The 20,401-nt window shown below is 42.1% G+C and overlaps 1 protein-coding gene across 2 annotated transcripts in view; it reads right to left on the reverse strand.

Annotated features, from left to right (window-relative positions):
- The window catches only part of FBXL13 (F-box and leucine rich repeat protein 13), a 70,801-nt gene that overhangs the window by 9,866 nt on the left and 40,534 nt on the right, over nucleotides 1–20,401 (reverse strand). For both annotated transcript variants that reach the window (XM_081927676.1, XM_081927675.1), the window contains exons 13-17: nucleotides 15,178–15,276; nucleotides 13,773–13,890; nucleotides 13,431–13,593; nucleotides 10,631–10,750; nucleotides 9,251–9,377 (exon numbers count right to left, since the gene is read on the reverse strand). In XM_081927676.1, the coding sequence (XP_081783802.1) occupies nucleotides 9,251–9,377; nucleotides 10,631–10,750; nucleotides 13,431–13,593; nucleotides 13,773–13,890; nucleotides 15,178–15,276 (627 nt within the window). The remainder of the gene's footprint in view (nucleotides 1–9,250; nucleotides 9,378–10,630; nucleotides 10,751–13,430; nucleotides 13,594–13,772; nucleotides 13,891–15,177; nucleotides 15,277–20,401) is intronic.

Below are 20,401 nucleotides of genomic sequence, written 5' to 3' on the forward strand. Positions count from 1 at the left end.
ACCCCAAAGAAACACAAGTTAAGATCCATACATCACCATTTCAGGAGAGAATTAATATGAGAATATATTCATGTTAGCGTGAAAATTGTTTCTCGTTGTTCAGAGATAGACTATAGAGACGAGGTGGAGCAGCTGATAGAGTGGTGCAGAGCTAACAACTTGCTCATAAATACAAGGAAGACAAAGGAGCTTGTGGTGGACTTCAGGAGACAGAAGAGCAATGTCCAGCCACTTTTGATTGATGGGGTCTGTGTGGAGAGGGTAACAACGTTCAGATTTTTGGGCATTGAATTACAAGAGGATCTGTCCTGGAGTGTCAACACAAGGGGGCTTGCGAAGAAGGCGCAGCAGAGACTGTACTTTTTGAGAATTCTAAGGAAAAACCATCTTCCGCAGAAACTGCTGCTTGCCTTCTATCACTGTGCCATTGAGAGTGTGCTCACTTATGGCTTATGTGTGTGGTACGGAAGCTGTACTACCCAGGACAGGATGGGGTTGTGCAGAGTTGTTAAGGCAGCAGAGAGCATTGTTGGCTGCCCACTCTCCACCTTAGAGCAGATTTATGCCACTAGGTGCCATAGGAAGGCACTGGACATAGATCCATCGCATCCTGGTCACTGTCTCTTCGAGCTCCTGCCGTCGGGACGGAGATACAGGACGATGAAGACAAGAACGAGCTGTCTTAAGAACAGCTTCTTCTCCAGAGCGATCTCGGCCCTGAATGGGAAGCCTGGACTTTGAAAGTCATCTAATCTTCCTTGCTGTATTATACTGTATTGTTTGAATTAGTGTTTTTATAGTTGTTTTGATTTTGTGTGGAGTACCCTACCTGGGTGGATGGAGCAGCCAAGTAATTTTGTTGTCCCCGATAGGGGGCAATGACAATAAAGATATTATTATTATTATTATTATTATTATTATTATTATCAGTGAGCTGCTGAGACGGTGCTTAAACAACTGTGCCCTGCTGTGCATGTCTACTTAGAAGTAAGCTGCACTGAGTTCCATGGGAATACATCCCAGGAAAGGAGGTGTAGAACTGCAGCCTAAGAACATCTGTTTCTATTTGAAATGGTACATTTAATTAAAACAACAACAACAGCCCAATAGTTGAAGTTGAACAATACTTTATTAGGACTAACTCAAATGTCTCAAAAGAAAGAGCAAGCGTTTGAGATGCAGAGTTGCTCAGGGCAGATACTAAGAAAAAACACAATAGGAGGAGAGGAAAATGGCCCCTTGAAAGGGATTTGTGCTTCTGATATGGTGCATTACACGGTCAGCTTTAAAACAGGGGGCTGGGGGGCTAGTCTGTGTCCCGCCAGATGTTGCTAGACTAGGTCCCCCACTGGTCCCAGCTAGTATGGCCAATAGGAATGATGGGAGTTGTAGTCCAGCAACACCTAGAGGGACACAGATTAGCCACCTGTTTTAAAAGGCATTGTAAAAGTAAAGGGAGCTGCACCGAATCGTAAGGAAAACACACATCCTTATTAGGGCAATTCTGTTATTAGGCCTACCTATTGCAAAATAGTGTGCAAGGTTCAAGTTCTGCCATCAGGCCAGTGAACAGAGCAATGGGGTGGTGGGTTAGAAGAAATTTGTTTCTGGCTGATATTGAAGCCACAGAGTCTGCAGGGGTTTTAAGAGCTTACGCTCACAATGTTAACTAAATAAACCAGAAAATAACACTTGCAATTGTAAGTATCTTATTTTTCCTTCTTTTAATAATTTCAAATGGGGGGGGTGACAAAAAAAAATTCCGCAACGGGTACCACCTGACCTTGCTACGCCTCTGTCCGTGGTTACATAGTTCCTAAACTTGTCAAGCATGATTGAAATATACTCAGAGTCGAGAGTGGATTTCATGCTCTTTATTCAGCTCATAGTGGTGAGGAGGGAATGAAAGTCCCCTCAAAGTATCTGCTTTACAGTGGTGCCTCGCAAGACGAAATTAATTCGTTCCACAAGTTTTTTCTTCTTGCGAGTTTTTCGTCTTGCGAAGCACGGTTTCCCATAGGAATGCATTGAAAATCAATCAATGCATTCCTATGGAAACCGCCTTCAGACCAGGTCCGGGGACAATCTGTCCCCCGACCTCTTCTGAAGGCTGGGGGGGGGACAAGGGCTTTTCTTCCCACCCCCAGCATTTTAAAAAACCCCGGGACAGCGGAGGACTTCTCCGCTGTCCGGGGCGATCTTAAAATGCTGGCGGGCGGCAGCGAAACCTTCGCTGCCGCCCGCCAGCATTTTAAAAAACCCCAGGACCTCTTCTGAAGGCCGGCGGGGGGGCGAAAGTCTTTGCTCCCCCCTGCTTGCCTTCCCGGGAGAGTGGAGAAACGCAGGGGTTTTTTAAAATGCTGGCGGGTGGCAGCGAAGCCTTCGCTGCCGCCCGCCAGCATTTTAAAATCGCCCCGGGACAGCGGAGGACTTCTCCGCTGTCCCGGTGCGACTTAAAACCCCCCGGGAAGGCAGGCAGGGGGGACAAAGACTTTTGCCCCCCGTCAGCCTTCAGAAGAGGTCCTGGACCTCTTCTGAAGGCCGGCAGGGGGCGAAAGTATTTGCTCCCCCCCGCCTGCCTTCAAAAGCCATCCGGGATAGCAGAGAAACACGCTGCGTTTCTCCACTCTCCCGGGAAGGCAGGCAGGGGGGAGCAAAGACTTTCGCCCTCCCGGCGGCCTTCAGAAGAGGTCCAGGACCTCTTCTGAAGGCCGGCGGGGGGCAAAAGTCTTTGCTCCCCCCGGCTGCCTTCAAAAGCCGTCCGGGATAGCGGGAAGCGCTTCCCTGCTATCCCGGACTGCTTTTAAAATGCTGGCGGTGGGGAGCAAAGCCTTTCGGCCCCTGCCGGCCTTCCTGGACCTCTTCTGAAGGCCGGAGGGGGGGGAAAAGGCTTTGCTCCCCACCGCCAGCATTTAAAAGAGGTCCCCGAAGCAAGCCCATAGGGAAATTCATCTTGCGAAGCAACTCGCAAACGGAAAACCCTTTCGTCTTGCGGGTTTTCCGTCTTGCGAGGCATTCGTCTTGCGGGACACCACTGCATATCTATTATTTACACAATGGGCTGCATGTGATTGGCTAATTCCGGAATTCTCCTGTAGGCCAATCAAGTTGTGGATTCACTTCTATCTGGAGCTGGATTGGGTGGCTCCTGCCAACCAATCATACTGCTGCATTGTTCTAGGACCAATCAGACTGCTGCATTCTGAATCCTATTGTTCTAAGACCAATCAGATTGCTGCGTTTTGGATCCTATTGTTCTAGGACCAATCAGACTGCTGCAGTTTGGATCCTATTCAACACAGTACATAACAATGATACTTTGTGAATTGCCTGCCTCAAACCGCCATTCATATTCAGACACATTTTATTTACCTCTCTAGCCATTTTAACTACCCGTCTCCTTCTCCCTCCCAGATATATTCTTCTTGGTCTTGCTCCAATTCCGCTGCTTGGCAGTTCCTATCTTCTACTGACAAGCAACCCCCTGACACATTCATAGCCTGTTGAGTAGTTTCCAACTTTCCTGGCTACTGACTTCGGAGGTGGCTGCTGGGGTGAAATATGAGCAAAACACTACTCTCCTGCCCACCTTCTGGTTCATTGTATCATTTGACATGAGTTTCATTCATAAAACACGGTTTTCCATTCACAAAACATAGTTATGAAGTTATCCTTTCCAGGCAGTGTGTGTGTAAGACACGTGTATGGTGCATGCCCTCAATTTACAGCAGAACCCATTAATCTGTCTGGGTGGGCCTGATGGGAGGCACTGAATTAGGTCTCTGCATGGCTCTGCAAGGCGCTCACTATTGCAAGGAAGAGGTTGCTTAATAATAATAATAATAATAATTTATTATTTATACCCTGCCCATTTGGCTGAGTTTCCCCAGCCACTCTGGGCTTCCAATCAAGTGTTAAAAACAATACAGCGTTACATATTAAAAACTTTCCTGAACAGGGCTGCCTTAAGATGTCTTCTGAATGTCAGGTAGTTGTTTATCTCTTTGACATCTGATGGGAGGGCGTTCCACAGAGCGGGCACCACTACCGAGAAGGCCCTCTGTCTGGTTCCCGGTAGCCTCACTTCTCATAGAAGGGAAAGGTGCTAGTTTGTAAAGGGAAAAAGTGGGTTTTTCAAGGGACGCCTATGTCTCTGAACTCCTGCTACAATTTCTGTGACACTTATCTTCAACACAGAGGAAGCTACTGCACTATCAGCGAGTTAAATTGTGAATTCCAAGTATATCTGTAAACACCCACTCACATCTGTAAATAAGCAAGCGTATTGCTTTTGTACTAATTCCTTGAATCCAACCAAGAGAGAAAAACGTGTTGTGAAAATGCTCATGAAATGGTTAGCTGAAAGAACAAAATGTAGTGCATGTTAATAACATTATTGCGTGGAAAAAGTAGGACATGTTCATGGTATATGTGTAAAATTTTACTGCATAATAAAAGGTCTTTTGACAGCTTTTCATGTTTGAAGGAAACAAAGTATGAATGAAAAAGCAGAAGGAAACAGCCTGTTTTCATAATTCAATCCATAAACAAACACACACACACACACTGGATAAGGACTCCCTACTTACTACCAACTTCTGTAGAATACATAACTATTAAACCTTGGCTAAATCATTTGGGATACAGGGCAAATAGCCTTATGTCAAAGGAATCCTTGGACTTTCAGTTATGGCAGTTTTCACCATTTGGGAGTGTGGAGAGAGTAAAATAATTTATGCATTCTCCACTAAAAAGGCCAATGCCAAATCTGTACTGGTTTACTGTTTACTTCCACTTTGCCAAACCTTTATTAGGCATTACAAATATAGGCCATCATAAAACATCCATATATAAAATTTTAAGATCTATACAAATAAGCAGCCACGTAAATATATGTAATAGTGAGGATTTTCATTCAAGTTTCTTCCTGCTAAACAGTGCCATTCACCACTCTAAGAGATACTATTGATAGAAACTCAGCCACCCTTACAGTTAGGTTTACTGTTTGAGATAAGCATATCCTCCAGCAGGCCACAAATGACATTAGGGACATGCTTCTAATGCTTACGGTACTGAATATTACTCCTCCTCAAACATTACACTTTGCTTAAGGATCTACTGTGTTTTATGTGCTTTTCAATAGCCAGTCTATTTAAAAGGCAATATGGCATTTGTTCTTTAACCAAAAGAACAAGCTTGGTCCTGCCTTTTAAATTAGAAAACATAAATGAAATGACTGGCATGTGGAGAGGAAGCAGATCTGGAAGAAAGACAAGTCTCACAATTCACACTTGTTGTTGGCATCCATTTGCCTTGAGAGACAATGGAGTGTGCCTCCAGGGGGCATCAGCAGCACCCTGGGGTGCAAGCCTGGGCAGTGTATATGGAGGTTCTGGGATGCCCAGATGACAAGACACACACCCTGCCTCGTTGATGTGGTCCAAAGCAAAGCAGAGCAATACATTTGGCACCAGCTTGGCTGCAGGAGTTGCCAGAAGAAGGGGTCCAAGGACCCATACAGCCATCTTAGGGACTCTACTCCAAATTTGTGTAGGATTTACTCCTTAGGCTTTTCTTCTCCAAAATATGTCCCACAAGCTTGCAAAAATTTACCACTTGCCTGATAATAAATGTTGGAAATGTAAAGAAAATGAAGGTACATTCTTTCACCTTTGGTGGACGTGCCCAAGGATTAAGGCTTTCTGGGAAATTATATATAATGAAATGAAAAAGGTATTTAAATATACCTTCCTGAAGAAACCAGAGGCCTTTCTCCTGGGCATGGTCGGCCAATTGGTGCCAAAGAAGGATAGAACATTCTTTATGTACGCTACAACAGCAGCAAGAATACTCATCGCAAAGTATTGGAAGACACAAGATCTACCCACCTTGGAAGAATGGCAGATGAAGGTGATAGACTATATGGGACTGGCAGAAATGACTGGCAGAATCCGAGACCAGGGAAGAGAGACGGCGGAAGAAGATTGGAAGAAATTTAAGGACTATCTTAGGAAACATTGCAAAATTAATGAATGCTAGAATGATGTTGGTTTAGAAATTAAGTGGTTTTCAGCTGTAATGATTAAGTAAAAAGAAAAGAAAGGTTAAAAATTAAATGAAAATTAAGGGAGAGGATTTGCTGAATTAATAATTAGAAATTGGAATACAGAAAGGGGAGGTATGAGCAGGTCGGGGAAGTAAGTTTAAGAAAATAAGGGATTGAAATTATACTTGTTTTTGTTTGTGTTTTGTTTGTATCATTGTTTTTCTTTTATATAATTTTTGAAACTTCAATAAATATATTTTTTTTAAAAAAAAATGTCCCACAAGGCTATGTGAGTCCCCTTACTTGTATTATATATCTTTACTTTATTGCCTTGGGCAACAATGAATCTCCAAATTTGATTCAGATGTTGTGCTTTATTAAAATTAGCAGCTCAGTTTTTCACAGGATATAAGATCAAAGGAAAGCTTATGTGTTCGGTACATCTGGACGTCAATCCCTATGTTTTGATACATCAGTACAAGTTTAGATGCCTAAAGATAGGGCATTCAGGTTAAAAATACTGAGCACTACGATTTCTCTCAACTCAGAAAGGAAATTAAAGCCACAGTCAGGAAGAAAATGTACAATTTCACACACACTCCAAATAATCGGCTTGAAGTAAATATTTAAAATGACACTCTCAGGCAATCACTTCAGCAGTCACACAGTGCACAAAGGTAATTGAAAATATGATAGAGGGAAATTAATGAAATTATTGACTAGAATGCAGATCGCGAGAGCTGGGCTAATGCTATGTCAAACTGGGCAGGAAAAATGAACTGTCACTCCAAGGGAGGGGGCAAACAGATTCCATTGGAGTGGTGACATTTTCCTGCCTTGCGAATTGGGAGGAACTTAATATTCCATTTGGGGATGTCCTACTTTCCACTGGAGACTGTGTAATATAAAGAGATCCTGTGATGAAATTGGGCAACCAAACTTTCCAAGCAATGGTCCTATCAGAGTGCCTCTGAAGATAAGAGATTCTGAGAATCCTTGGGACCTTTGGCAGGGCCATCTTGACAAGTGTGTTCCTAAATACTGTATATTGTTAAGATTTTTTTAAAAGACATATGAAAAAGAAAAAGGTCACCAGTGTTGGAAGACTAGCCAGTTGAAAATGATTAGGGGAAGGGTAGGTTTTGAATACGGCTGGATAATTAATTTTTCCAAAGGCAAACAATATTGCAATATGATTGTGTTAAAATATACAACCTCCACTGTAACAATTACAACAATCACATCCACTCTGAGCCCTTTGCTTTTAGTAATGTATCAGTTCTTGTATTTCACTGTGTCTTTGATTATAAGCCAAAATTAAAGTTCAGTAAGCACTGAATGAATGTAGTACAGTTATTTTTTCAAGAAAAAGGGTCACGGTAAAATATTAATTTCCACATAGCAAGAATATTTCTCATCTTTAGTATCTCATATGTTGCATATTATTCAAGTTATAAACATTGTTTCTAGTTTAAGCCAACAAAGTATGCTAGAGAGTTATTAGGATGTAGGGTGTATTTTTTTTCCAAAACTTATTTTTAGATGTCTATGCTCCCAGAGCCCTCAGGACGATATCTTTCTGAACTGAAGCATCCTTGCCACTAGAAAGATCAAACATCCTTACATCCATTTTAATGAAAAACTTAAGGCACAAGAATGTTAGAATAGAGCTTACATGACCTTTGCACGACAGGTATAAAAAGACACCCTAAATGCAATACAGCTTTCCATCTTCCACAAGGGAAAGAGAAAACTAACAGAAATGGCTGAATTTACATTTTAAAAGTAAAACAGACTTGTTCTAAAAACACAGAAGATGATAGATAGATGATAGATAGATAGATAGATAGATAGATAGATAGATAGATAGATAGATAGATGATAGATAGATAGATGATAGATAGATAGATAGATAGATAGATAGATAGATGATAGAGACAGACAGACAGACAAAGTGCTTCATTGAGCTGGTTCATACATCACAATAAGGAATGGTTTATGGCTTACTATGATTGAACAGATTTGTTCTTGGCTCACAGCTCAAGGTTTGTCTGGGAAGAGACCAATCACAAGTGGTGGTTTGCACATAACACTAGAATGAATCACACCCTCCATTTATTAACTGCAACTAAATCTGTGATTGCAAAAGTTGGGGGGGGGGGAGAAAACTTTAAATGCAAATCTTTTTGAAGCCTGGATTTTGCAAGTATGGGGCATCATGCTTATGGACAAAGTAGCCATTTCATAAAAGGGTACCAGAGCATCTAGCTACGCCCCTGGACTTACCCCTTCTATACGACATGGTATCATTTTATCAACTTTGTTCAGACAATTGAACATGTTTTCCCATATATCCAGTTAACATATAAGGGTTTTTTAATGTAAACAGCCTGGTGTACATCAGACCCTCATGTGCTGGGGAGGAGAGTAACCAAAAATAAACTCCCCTCTGAATGCAAATAGCAATTTCGAAAGAGAGGGTGTTTCACAGGAGAAGGAGAAAACACCTACCTCCTACAGTCCCAATCCTACTCAGGACACCTCATGACTGTAATCTATATTTTAGAATATGTTCACATTGTTGCATTCATACAATTAACATCACATCTAGTTTAGCCATTGACTGTACTTCCTTGTCGCCATATGCTGCTATCTGTACTTTCAATAGTTTCTCAAACACTTATAAGCTTTAAAATGGCTGTATTAAGCCTCTGGGGTAACAGATATCAATACTGTATTTCAATACTGTAAGTCATGAACTAGTCTTAGTTCCATGACCTTGCACTCCAAAGAGACTCTGTTTTGCTACTGCTGTGTATACTTGGTCTCAAACCTTTATAAGTCAACAGTGAACATGTAAGAAAGATTGGTTGTGTTAACTGAAGAACCTTAGCATGAACATTATTAGATTAATAAAAAACAATTTTTCCAGTTATCTCATGTTTCAATAACCCAACCCACAAACTTTAAAGTTTATACTATTTAGCTCATATCTTGCTGCAATCCCTTATTTTTTAATGCTGTTCTATTTCTTGTTCCTTCCAATGTGCTACAGTGACCAAAAGGCAAAGAGGATGTTAAGAATTAAGAAAAGAAATTGAGAATAATACAGAAAATATCACTGTGACTCACAGAAAGTGCTGGCACAGCAATACTAAGAGCATACAGGAACACATTCCCATGCCTTTGTGCTTTCATTTTTACCTGGTCTGTGACATTAATTCCAGAAATATTAAGATATGCAAGCGAGGAGATCTGTGTTAAAGCATCAATTCCAGCATCAGTCACAGATTGACAATAACGCAGATTCAGATAAATCAGATTGTGGCACCTTAAAAAACAATAGATCTTGTTATTTCTTTTCTTATTATGCCATACCTGTGCAACTTTTGGCTTAGGTTTTCATAGGACACTTCAAAAATTACAATAAAAATGTTCATTTACCTGCTCACAAAACAGGATACCCTAAGATACTAACTAAGACCATCCTATAAATATTGTTTTAAATTAGTTATGGGGCACTTCAGTGTTAGGCTGTATTGTAGCCTGCCTCACTATTCCTGTTCAATATTTTAAAAACATGTAAAATGTTTTTTTCAAGCTTTTCTCATTTCCTCTTTTGACAGTTTTGTTCATGTCAGGCATTCTCAGCTTCAGAATAAAATATGGAACATTCGCATGAGCAAATTAGCCAGAGGAGACCAGTAAGTAGATCCTTTTTCAATAAATGGAAATTGTCGTTAATATTAGGTACTAGAACACAGACACTGATTGTAAAAAAGCAACTTCAGGTATGCCTGGGACTTGCATATACCCCGTGGATTTTTTCCCTTTTCCCTTTGAGTAACAACCCCCACTCCCATCCCACCTGCCCTTTCAACTGTTTTGAGACGTTTTCAGAGTTTCAAAAGTAGTTTGCCAAGAACACAAGCCCAAAGCCTATTTGATACAATAGAACTTATATGGCCTTATGGATCCCCAAAACAAAACTGCTGTGTTTTGATTATGTGATAATTATAACGAAAAACAAACTATGCATAAATATAGACACACACACACACACACATCCATATAAAAACCAGCAATAAATAAAGTTATCTACAGATATTAGGGAAGAAAAATAATTTTCTAAACACTCGTAGAATATCAGAAATTTTGAACACTGAATCCTATGAATCATTTTTAATTTGTCAGTTTTGCAAAAAGTGACAAAACAGAAAAAAATAGCTGAGACATTAATGGGTGTGTGATTCACGGTTAAATTATTTATAGTCCTGTGCTTGTCTATTCAGAAGTCTATTCGCTGAGTTCAATGGGGCTTATTCACAGGTGATTATTGGATTCCAGTTCTTAAGAAGCTCCATTGAAATGACTCCTAAAACATTACAACTGAGCTGTAAATTCCATTGAATTCAACAGGGCTTAGTCACAACAACTCACTTTGCTGTATGTACTATGCACAACATCTTTTCCTAAGCTAGATATCAGAAACAAGATTGATTTTAACAAGAATTTTGAAGCAACATTCCTGAAACGTATCTGCTATGTTTCACCAAACAAATAATATATATGGCATGATGGTACCTGTGGGCTATTTTTGTGATAGCACTGTCAGTGATATAGGAACAATTGGCCAAGCTGAGTTCTCGTATATTTGAGCCTGAAGCACCATCAGTAAATGCTTTTAGTCCTCCATCACTGACTCTAAAACAAATAGAAAATAAGTTATCTGATATATGTCACAATTCTAATAATGCCCTAAAAACTAGCATCTGAATGCAATATCATCTATAACTAAACTATACAGCAGTCAATATTTGTCTCTGCAACTATTACAAAAGTGGGTACTACAATGCTAGTTTTTTCAGAACTACAAGCTAAACAATGAGATTGTTGGAAACCAGTTTCCATCTGGTAGCTAAATGGCAATGTTCTCCGAGAAGGAAGTCTCATTAAAATGAATTGGACTTACTTCCAAAACTTGACTCTCACCAGGAGTGCCAACTTGGCTCCATGACCATGGGTGCCTGGGGCAATGGGTGCCATGCAGCATGCATGGCCCGGGCACCAAAGGTTGTGGGTACTCAGGCACCCAGGTTCTGGGGAGTTGACACCTACTACTCTCACTGTGGGTGAGAGTCAATATAGTGTGAGCAGTAATCCATTCATTCAACAGGACTTCCATTTCCTCCCCACTGCCTCCCGCAGTCCCTCAACTCCGTATGGTCAGAAGCACACAGGAGACTGAAAGAGAGAAGAGAATCCCAAAATCCCACTACACAAGTAGATTTCTATTGCAAACACAAGGATGGTATGTATGGAATAAGGTAAAGGTAAAGGGACCCCTGACCATTAGGTCCAGTCGTGGCCGACTCCGGGGTTGCGGCGCTCATCTTGCTTTATTGGCCGAGGGAGCCGGCGTACAGCTTCCGGGTCATGTGGCCAGCATCACTAAGCTGCTTGTGGTGAACCAGAGCAGCGCATGGAGATGCCATTTACCTTCCCACCGGAGTGGTACCTATTTATCTAATTGCACTTTGATGTGCTTTCGAACTGCTAGGTTGTCAGGAGCAGGGACCGAGCAACGGGAGCTCACCCCGTCGCGGGAATTCGAACCGCCGACCTTCTGATCGGCAAGTCCTAGGCTCTGTGGTTTAACCCACAGCACCACCCGTGTCGCATGTATGGAATGTCACCCACTAAATTGAAATAATTTACTGAACAGTAGTCCACTAACTTCAGTAGGACTACACAAAAATAAGTGGTTCTTGTGGTCTCACTCAAATGGGTAGCTTTATGATGCTTTTACTAGAGTGGCCCTGTAATGCATTTAACTGGTAGACACTTGCCCACCCCACCCCCAGTCTTGTCTCTGCCGTGTCCTCTGTTGCAGTCTACATTTTATCACTGTTGCTGCACTACATCTGGGGAAGGAAGCTGTTGCTGTCCTGTTCTACAAATATAATGTGCTGGTTGGTCTAGCACAGGGGTAGGCAACCTAAGGCCCGTGGGCCACAAGCGGCCCATGGGGGTCGTTTAACCGACCCACGAGCCGCCCCCAAACTGAGCCACCCACTCGGTGAGTCCCCGCGTGCTGCGCTAAACCGGTGCAGTGCGGAGTGGGGACTCGCTTTTGTGGTGCCGGAAATCGTGTCTGCGCAGACGCCGGAAATCGCGGGAGCAATCCAGCCCACGGAGGGATCTCCTCTGGAGTGAACTGGTCCAGGCAAGGTAAACCTTGCCAACACCTGGTCTAGCATATTGTGGTGTTACAGTGGGGCACAGACCTTTTCTCTGTTCTGTGTGCTTACCATATTTTTCGCCCTATTGGACGCACCGGCCCGTAGGACGCACCTAGTTTTCGGGGGGGGGGGAAATCAAGGGAAAAAATATGATCCCCCCCCCCCGCAGCTCTGGGAGCAGTGGACAGGCTGCATGCAGCCTGTACGCTACTACAAGACCTTCTCCCTGCTTTTGCGGGAGGTGGCGGAATTCCCCCACCTCCCGCAAAAGCTCACAGAAGCCGTGCGCGACTCCTACAGGCTTTTCGACCAGAAGGGAAAAGGGACTGAAACGGCCAGTCAGTCCCTTCTCCCTCCTCGGGGAAAAGCCCCCAAGAGCGGCACGCTCTTCAAAGGGTGCGCGGCTCCTGCGGGCTTTTTTACGAGGTGGGGGAATTCCCCCACCTCCTAGAAAAGCCAGCAGAAGCCGCAGAGCCCCTTTAAAGAGCGCACGGCTTTTGCCTGCTTTTGTGGGAGGTGGGGGAATTCCCCCATCTCCCGCAAAAGCCCACAGGAGGGTTGGAGAGTAGCGGGAAGGTGTCGCACGCCTTCCCGCTGCCCCCCATCCTCTGGGGCTAGCGAAGGGGGAAGCGCTGCTTTCCCCACCGCCAGCCTCAAAGCCAGGTCGGAGAGTAGCAGGAAGGTGTCACGCGCCTTCCCGCTGCCCCCCATCCTCTGGGGCTGGCCATGGGGGAAGTGCTGCTTTTCCCACCGCCAGCCTCAAAGCCGAGTTGGTGAGTAGCAGGAAGGCGTGGCGCACCTTCCTGCTGCCCCCCATCCTCTGGGGCTGGCGATGGAGGAGGCGCTGCTTTCTCCCACCACTAGCCTCAAAGAGCAGACTCTCCTGGCTTCAGCGGAAGCAACGCAAAGCCTCTGGAGCGCAGGCTTCGGAGGCTTCGCGTTGCTATCGCTGAAGCCAAAGAGCCTGCATTCGCCCCATAAGACGCACACACATTTCCCCTTCATTTTTGGAGGGGAAAAAGTGCGTCTTATAGGGCGAAAAAGACGGTATTTGCAGGGATGGAGGCTAACACATTTTTTTGTTAATTTGCAATTTTGTTAAAATGAATAACCCACACAGTCATTTGAATGTAACGGAATACCTTATGCAATCTGATAATTTCAGTACAACAATATCAGGCAGCGGTGCAATCATCTTGAGACTCAAATCTGTTATCTTCTGGCAGTCAGACACACAAAGGTGTTTCATATGAGGCCAGGATTTGCTTATGAGTTTGAAAGTTAGGTCAGTAATCTGATTACTCCCTATTGAAATCACAAAACAACCATTAGGTTACATTTGGCCTGAAGTCAATAGCTTTTTCAGTCACAAAAAGCATGTCTACTTATGCACACGTCTATTTATGTCAAAGAGCCAACGGCATGGTAAAAAGGTAGCACATACAACTATTTTGCAGGAACTATTATACTATGTCATCACTAACCTTGTATTTTCATCTTGACCAGCTTACATTTAGCAAGTGCTTTAAAAGCTGCATCAGAAACATGTGGGGATTCATTAAATTCAACAGACACAATCTGATGGCATTTTTCAGCTAAAGCCTTTAAGAGAAAATACACAGGTTTCAAATGCATTGTATTTTATGTGGAAAATATACATTTTATAATAACAAATGCTGGAGTTTCTATCCTCTCATATCCAACTGAATACTAATAACTGAAGAAGTAAAAATAGCACATCAATTCTGATATTGCTCTTAGTAGCTACTGTTGGTCTACTGAAGCAAAATCGAAACATATCTCTGCATAAAGTTAAATGTTTGATAAAAATGACACACCCATTAGATTTTTTGTTTTGTTTTTATATTGTATTACTGAGCGCTTAACAATCTGATTCAAATAGGTTAATTCATCTGAGCTCATCTTCTGATTAAATATGTACAGTACAGTAATGGGTTATTAGCTGCTATGGATTACTGGTGGATTGGACTCATACAATATATCATAATCTCATATCATTCAGTTGTCAAATATCTTGCTATCCAAGATAGCTGGGAGAGATGCCTTGGACTCCAGTGCTGCACTGGTGCAGGTAATAAGCCCTTCTTGAGATGACTATGCTGTAAGATCTGGACTCCCGCCATCTAAATTCAGGTGTAAATATGTGAATAAAACATATTTCTTAAAGCTACGACAGCCTCCACTGTGTCTTCATTGCTCCAAAGGAGCACAGACCCCGGTTGAGGGCAAAGAGCCCTTTGGTTAGGATTGAGGGGGCCTGTAACAATACGGAAATCCCCTGTGTAAAGTGAACATGGAGATAGAAATCTTTATCCATTTATTTCATGAAAGGCTCCCCTCCAAAAAGAAGCAAGCAATGCAGTCATCCTGTGTAAAGGAGAGCAGGGAGAGCCAGATGAAGCAGGGGTGGAACAGTGATTTCAATGAGTAAACTCTCTCATGGTATCTACTGCCTGGCAAAAAAAGGTGATGGGGAATGGGAATTTTCCTTTCTTTCAGCAGGAAAATTAGACTGTATCGCCTGTACTACATGGCACACAGCATTCTAGTGGAGGCAAGAGGAACCTGATCCTCAGATGCTTCATTCTTTTCCAGGTGGTAGATGCAGAGTCCCGATATAATATGCCACTTGTGGGACTGCTCAGTTGTGGGGCCATCCCAACAGAAGAACGCTGTTACTTCACCAGTAAAAAGCCATTGTGGCTTCTATTGTTTTTTAATCTGACTGGGAACAAAACCAAGATAGAGCTAAGCTAACTTCTAGAATAGTTTTCTTTGGTTTTGCTGTAAAATGCCATCTTTTTCATGTCTGGAAATTAACAGAATATATGTTTACAGAACAAATATATGACCGTTTCAGTTTCTTACCTGAATACATCTGTCTGATAGAGTGGGCATTTCATTAATGATCAAGTGTTTGATACCACTGCAGCTGTCAGCAATATTCCTGAAGCCTTCCACTGTGAGCTGATTTTTAAAAACATTTTTAATAGAAAACATGAACTGTAAGCCAGTATTGAAAATCATTATTAACACCTATATTATGAGAAAATTATGATACATTATTTTCAAGCTAGTAAAGGAAAACTATAAAATATATTATCTGGAACAAAAGAAGATTTGTTTCATGAGAATCTATAAGAAAACAGTCTGTCTGAAAATGTCGGATTCCAGATTCACAGCATTTCCCAGCTTCATAAATACTGGGTATGTGTGTACATGTCAAACGTGTTTTTCCATTTAAATATTAATTTTGGAAAGTTAATCCTATACATAGCAATGCCTTTATGAATCCATGCTATTTCTGGTTAAGAAGCCTAGGAAAATTAATAAACATTTAAAGTTCAAATGAAGCCTATGTTAAATAAATAGGTGCTATAGAGAATGCCCTTCTATGTTCTTCCCACTAAAGGCTTGTTCAGCTATAACACGAAATTATACTTTGGAGCAAAATGAGTGGACCTTGGGCTTGCATGATCCCCTCCTCCCCAAACTCTCCCTGCTTTCCAATATCATGGGCAAGACATTGTCTGTTGCTACATGGGGAATCAGTAGCCCTTAGATGTTGCTGGAATACAACTCCCATCACCCATTGGCAATGCTGACTGGGGCTGATGTGACTGGAGTCCAATAACATATGGAAAGCCATGGAAAGCTGTGAAGGTGTTGGACCAGTGTTTAGAGGCACAGAAGGGCTGGATGGGGGCTAATCAATTGAGGCTGAGACCTGATCATCTGTAAGTGCTGTGAATGGGTGGTTCCCATACCCAGAAATTAGGTGCATGACATGTCCTGGGAGGGGTTGCACTCCTTCGGAAGGAACGGGTTTGTAGCCTGGAAGGACTCTTGGATTCTGACTTATCCCTGGAGTGGCTTCTGTGGTTAAGAGCGTTTATGCTCAGCTAAGGCTGATTTGCCAGCTTTGACTGTTCCTAGATCAGGATGGCCTGGCCTCAGTTGTCCATGCACTGCTGCCCTCCCATCTGGACTACTGTAATGTGCTGTGTGTGAAGGAGCTCTTGAAGAGCACCAGAGAGCAATTAGTGCAGGATGCAGCAGCTACTAGGGCTAGTAAGTAAGTAGTGCAGCTGATAGGACCACTTGTCCTGAAAGCACTGCATTGGCTGCCAGTGAGCTACCAGGCCAAATTGCTCTTAATACTAGCATATAACTCTTTTAAAACTGTTTTTGGAATGTTTTAAAACTGTTTTAAGATTAATATGATAAGTATGTTTGCTGCCCTGGGCTTCTTTGGAAGGAAGGGTGGGATGTAAATGAATAAAAAAAGGATATAATAATATCAATATTCAGTGGGACTTACTCCCACTAAGCGTGCTTAGAAATGTAACTTTAGTATCACTGCAGCTGAGAGATAGATCACTTTCCTCCCAGCACCAATTTTTAAATTTAATCATTCTAGATCGGGCAGCACCAATACAATTCTTCCAAGTTTTTGAAGGTCTATAAGTCAACTTCATATATAACAACTGATAGACATAGGTGACCAGGAAGTCACTGCCAGTGAGCGAATGAAATTCCATGTTGGCAAGTGAGTAGGGCAGGTAGATAAGTAACAGGTTGGACTTTTTTCTCCTCTGCCAGCTCACTTGGCTTCTGAACTGGTCATGGAGAACAACAAGCCCTTCTTCTGCAACCAACAACCAATGGGTTGGCCTGATACCTTCAATCAGCTTGGAAGAAGATGTTGTTGCTGCTGTTGTATTTCCATGCAGGCCACAAAGGAGGGGGGGGTGCCTTCTCTCCTTTGCTGCCTGAATGGACATTCAGGACACTAGCCTCTTAGCCAGCTACTAACATCTGTGGGCTTATTTACAATGCCAACATGAACACTAAAATAAGTATGCTAGGACTCCAAATTTTAAAAACAGCTCGGAAAGAAGAGTAAGCTTAATGCCATAAGTAGAAGTTTACTTGAACGTAGCCAGTAACATTGAATTTTAGAATTTATTTTAGATATGGGAGGAAGAAGTAAATTTAGAATGATAAATGTGGGGGACAGGCTAGAGAAGACACAAAAATATAAACTTATTTCAGGCACAAACTCCACAGTTCTTATTTTCAAATGACATATAGCAAATAAATATGTGATACCCATCGTTTTAACTTCTGCCTCTCTGCTTCCCCACCAATTGCTCAAGAATATAGTATGCCCACAAAGATGCCTACATATCCAGCTTAAAAGGATTCCATATAGCTTTGCTCTACTATACTGAATTCACACTGCATACAAAATATCTTAGTTGCATGCATTTCTAATTTATGGACTATTAACAATAGCTAGTTTGCTTCCATAAATAACTTGCCTTAGGTAACACATTCTTTCTTGGTTCTGTTCTCTCTGGGCTGCCTGAATGATGCAAATCTAGTGGAATGTAAGCACCACTGCCAAATTGCAAATTTATTAAATAAAGGTAACAGATAATCTTTCACATGGTATAAGAACTGGATGCCAGCTTTTGTGCCATTTTCTATCTCGGCATAGAAAACAGTTCACAAGAGGACAGAAGGTCATGTTGAACAGTTCCCAGGGGGCGAATGCTCCTTGAGAAAGTACATTCAGATGTTATTAATTTAAACACAGCATTCCTATTTCATGCTGTGAAAAGATAACTAATCACTATAGAAAATGTATGAAGAACTGCAACAAGCTCCTCAAAATATCAGTTTCTGGACTTTTCCTGAAATGTAAGCTTAGAAACTCTTGGGGACTGGGAAAATCTGGAGCCATGTTTCCTTATCTTATCTTTCTTCCCTTTTAAATTGAAGCTATTTCCAAGAAGTTGGCAAGAAACTATTTGAAAATCTGATTATTGTTTTCTGATAAATTGTAATTATTACATTTTTCCCTCTCACACACAAAAAGACCACTGTTCTAATTGGGAGATACTGGGAGTATTAACAATTTATTTTTTTCATGGCTGGGACTTCCCAATCCCAACCTATTTTATTATTTTAGAAGGCACGTTTGACTTGATGGTAACAACCATCCTTTAATTCATATTCATATTTTTTGAGAGTTGGCAATACACTGTATTGTAGCTGCTTTGGAACAAACAAAATCAATATAATTGTCACGTTCAATATTTGCTTTTTCAACAACTGTTCCCTGTACTATTTCATGAAGTACTTCTGAAACTCCACAGTATTCTAAAAGCAGTTTGCTTTGTAGTATATGTGGGGTTGTGGTGGTAGTGGAAAAAACTCAAGTCCAAATCCCCTCTGGATATGTGGAACTAATTGGGCAATGTCTAGTCAGTTGGACTAAGACTGGTATCCTATCAACAGCTATTAACATATACAATGGATTTTGCTACAAAATTGTGTGTATATCATGGGTATGCACAAATTGCAGCCCAGGTTGTACATTATAATACATCTTTTTGGCTTGAATAAAAATATTTCTGTTAAACATAAAATGGACCACATATTGGAACTATTGCCATTTAGGGCCTCCTAGCTTTGAACTAAAGCTCCGTATAGTTAAAGCTATGGTTTTCCCAGTAGTGATGTATGGAAGTGAGAGCTGGACCATAAAGAAGGCTGATCGCTGAAGAATTGATGCTTTTGAATTATGGTGTTGGAGGAGACTCTTGAGAGTCCCGTGGACTGCAAGAAGAATCAAACCTATCCATTCTTAAGGAAACCAGCCCTGAGTGCTCACTGGAAGGACAGATCGTGAAGCTGAGGCTCCAATACTTTGGCTACCTCGTGAGAAGAGAAGGCTCCCTGGAAAAGACCCAATGTTGGGAAAGATTGAGGGCACAAGGAGAATGGGACGACAGAGGACGAGATGGTGGGACAGTGTTCTGAAAGCTACCAGCATGAGTTTGACCAAACTGTGGGTGGCAGTGGAAGACAGGAGTGCCTGGTGTGCTCTGATCATGAGGTCACGAAGAGTCGGACACAATTAAATAACAAAGCTTTGAACAAAGCTTAATTTGTAGATAAGAATAGGCAGAACTCTCCATAATGTTACTACTACTCCCCTACATAGATTTTCTAATTTTTCGATTAGTGCTGCTGGAAGAGCCATCATGCCAGCTGTTCAAATCAGTCTGGCAGATATGCCCGCAGAGGCATTGCTGTGATGACACTTTGCCTCCTACAGCCTCCAGGAAATGTGAGGTGGCCTGAACATTGCCAGCTGACTCTGTCTTGGGGCAATCCAACCCTATCTGCGAATAACAACTATATTCTGGAACATAGCACAGTATTAAGTCTCTCTCCAGGCTGCTTTGACCCCCGTTAAGTTAGTAGGGTATTTTCCTCCTATGCTGGAAATAGATATATGGAAATTATAGTGTACAAAATTTTAGAAACTTATCAGCTGGGTTTTCAACTAGGCTGGAAACAATTTGCTTTCGTGATTACACTACGCCTAGTATTAGCAGCATCTCTCAGTTGCCCACAATTGTAGACTTGCTGGAGCTTTCTGTGGTTTGGCAGTAGAGCTGAGCAAACTAAAGGAGCTCCTGGCCTTCAGTGGTGCTTTTGCATCACTGAAGGATTTTAGGTTGAGAGTAAGGAGTGCTAGTCTCCGACAAACCCCTTCAGCAGTGCCATAGCGGTGGTTTTTGCCCCAGGTGCAGCCTCCAGAGGGGTGCCATTGAAGCTCTCAGCCTATGTGTGTATGTACAAAATCATTGTGTGCCAAACTGGCTCCAGAGAGTCACCTTAAAGGGTCAGAGGCTTGGGGAAAATCAGCCTGCCTTGAAGATTAGTTGGAAATTGGGAGGGGGGAAGAGGTGAATATGAGATTGACCTGCATAGCTTGCAGTCATAAGACTGGTCACCTCAGCTCAAAAAGGATATTGAAGAGCTGGAAAAAAAGTTCAGAAAAGGGCAGCCAAAAAGATCAAGAGGTTGGAGCAACTACTCCAAGAGGAAAGGTTGCAATGTTTGGGGCTTTATGGTTTAGAATAAAATAATAATAAGGGGGGGCATGACATACTTATGCGTGGTGTGGAGGAAGTGGACTGAGAGATGCTTTTCTCCTTCTCTAATACCAGAACCTGAGGGCATCCAATGAAGTGAAATGTTGCACACAGCAACAAATGGAAAGCCATGTGTT

The sequence above is a fragment of the Podarcis melisellensis genome (assembly GCF_964234715.1).
Source record: "Podarcis melisellensis genome assembly, chromosome: 10".
Classification (NCBI taxonomy): domain Eukaryota; kingdom Metazoa; phylum Chordata; class Lepidosauria; order Squamata; family Lacertidae; genus Podarcis; species Podarcis melisellensis.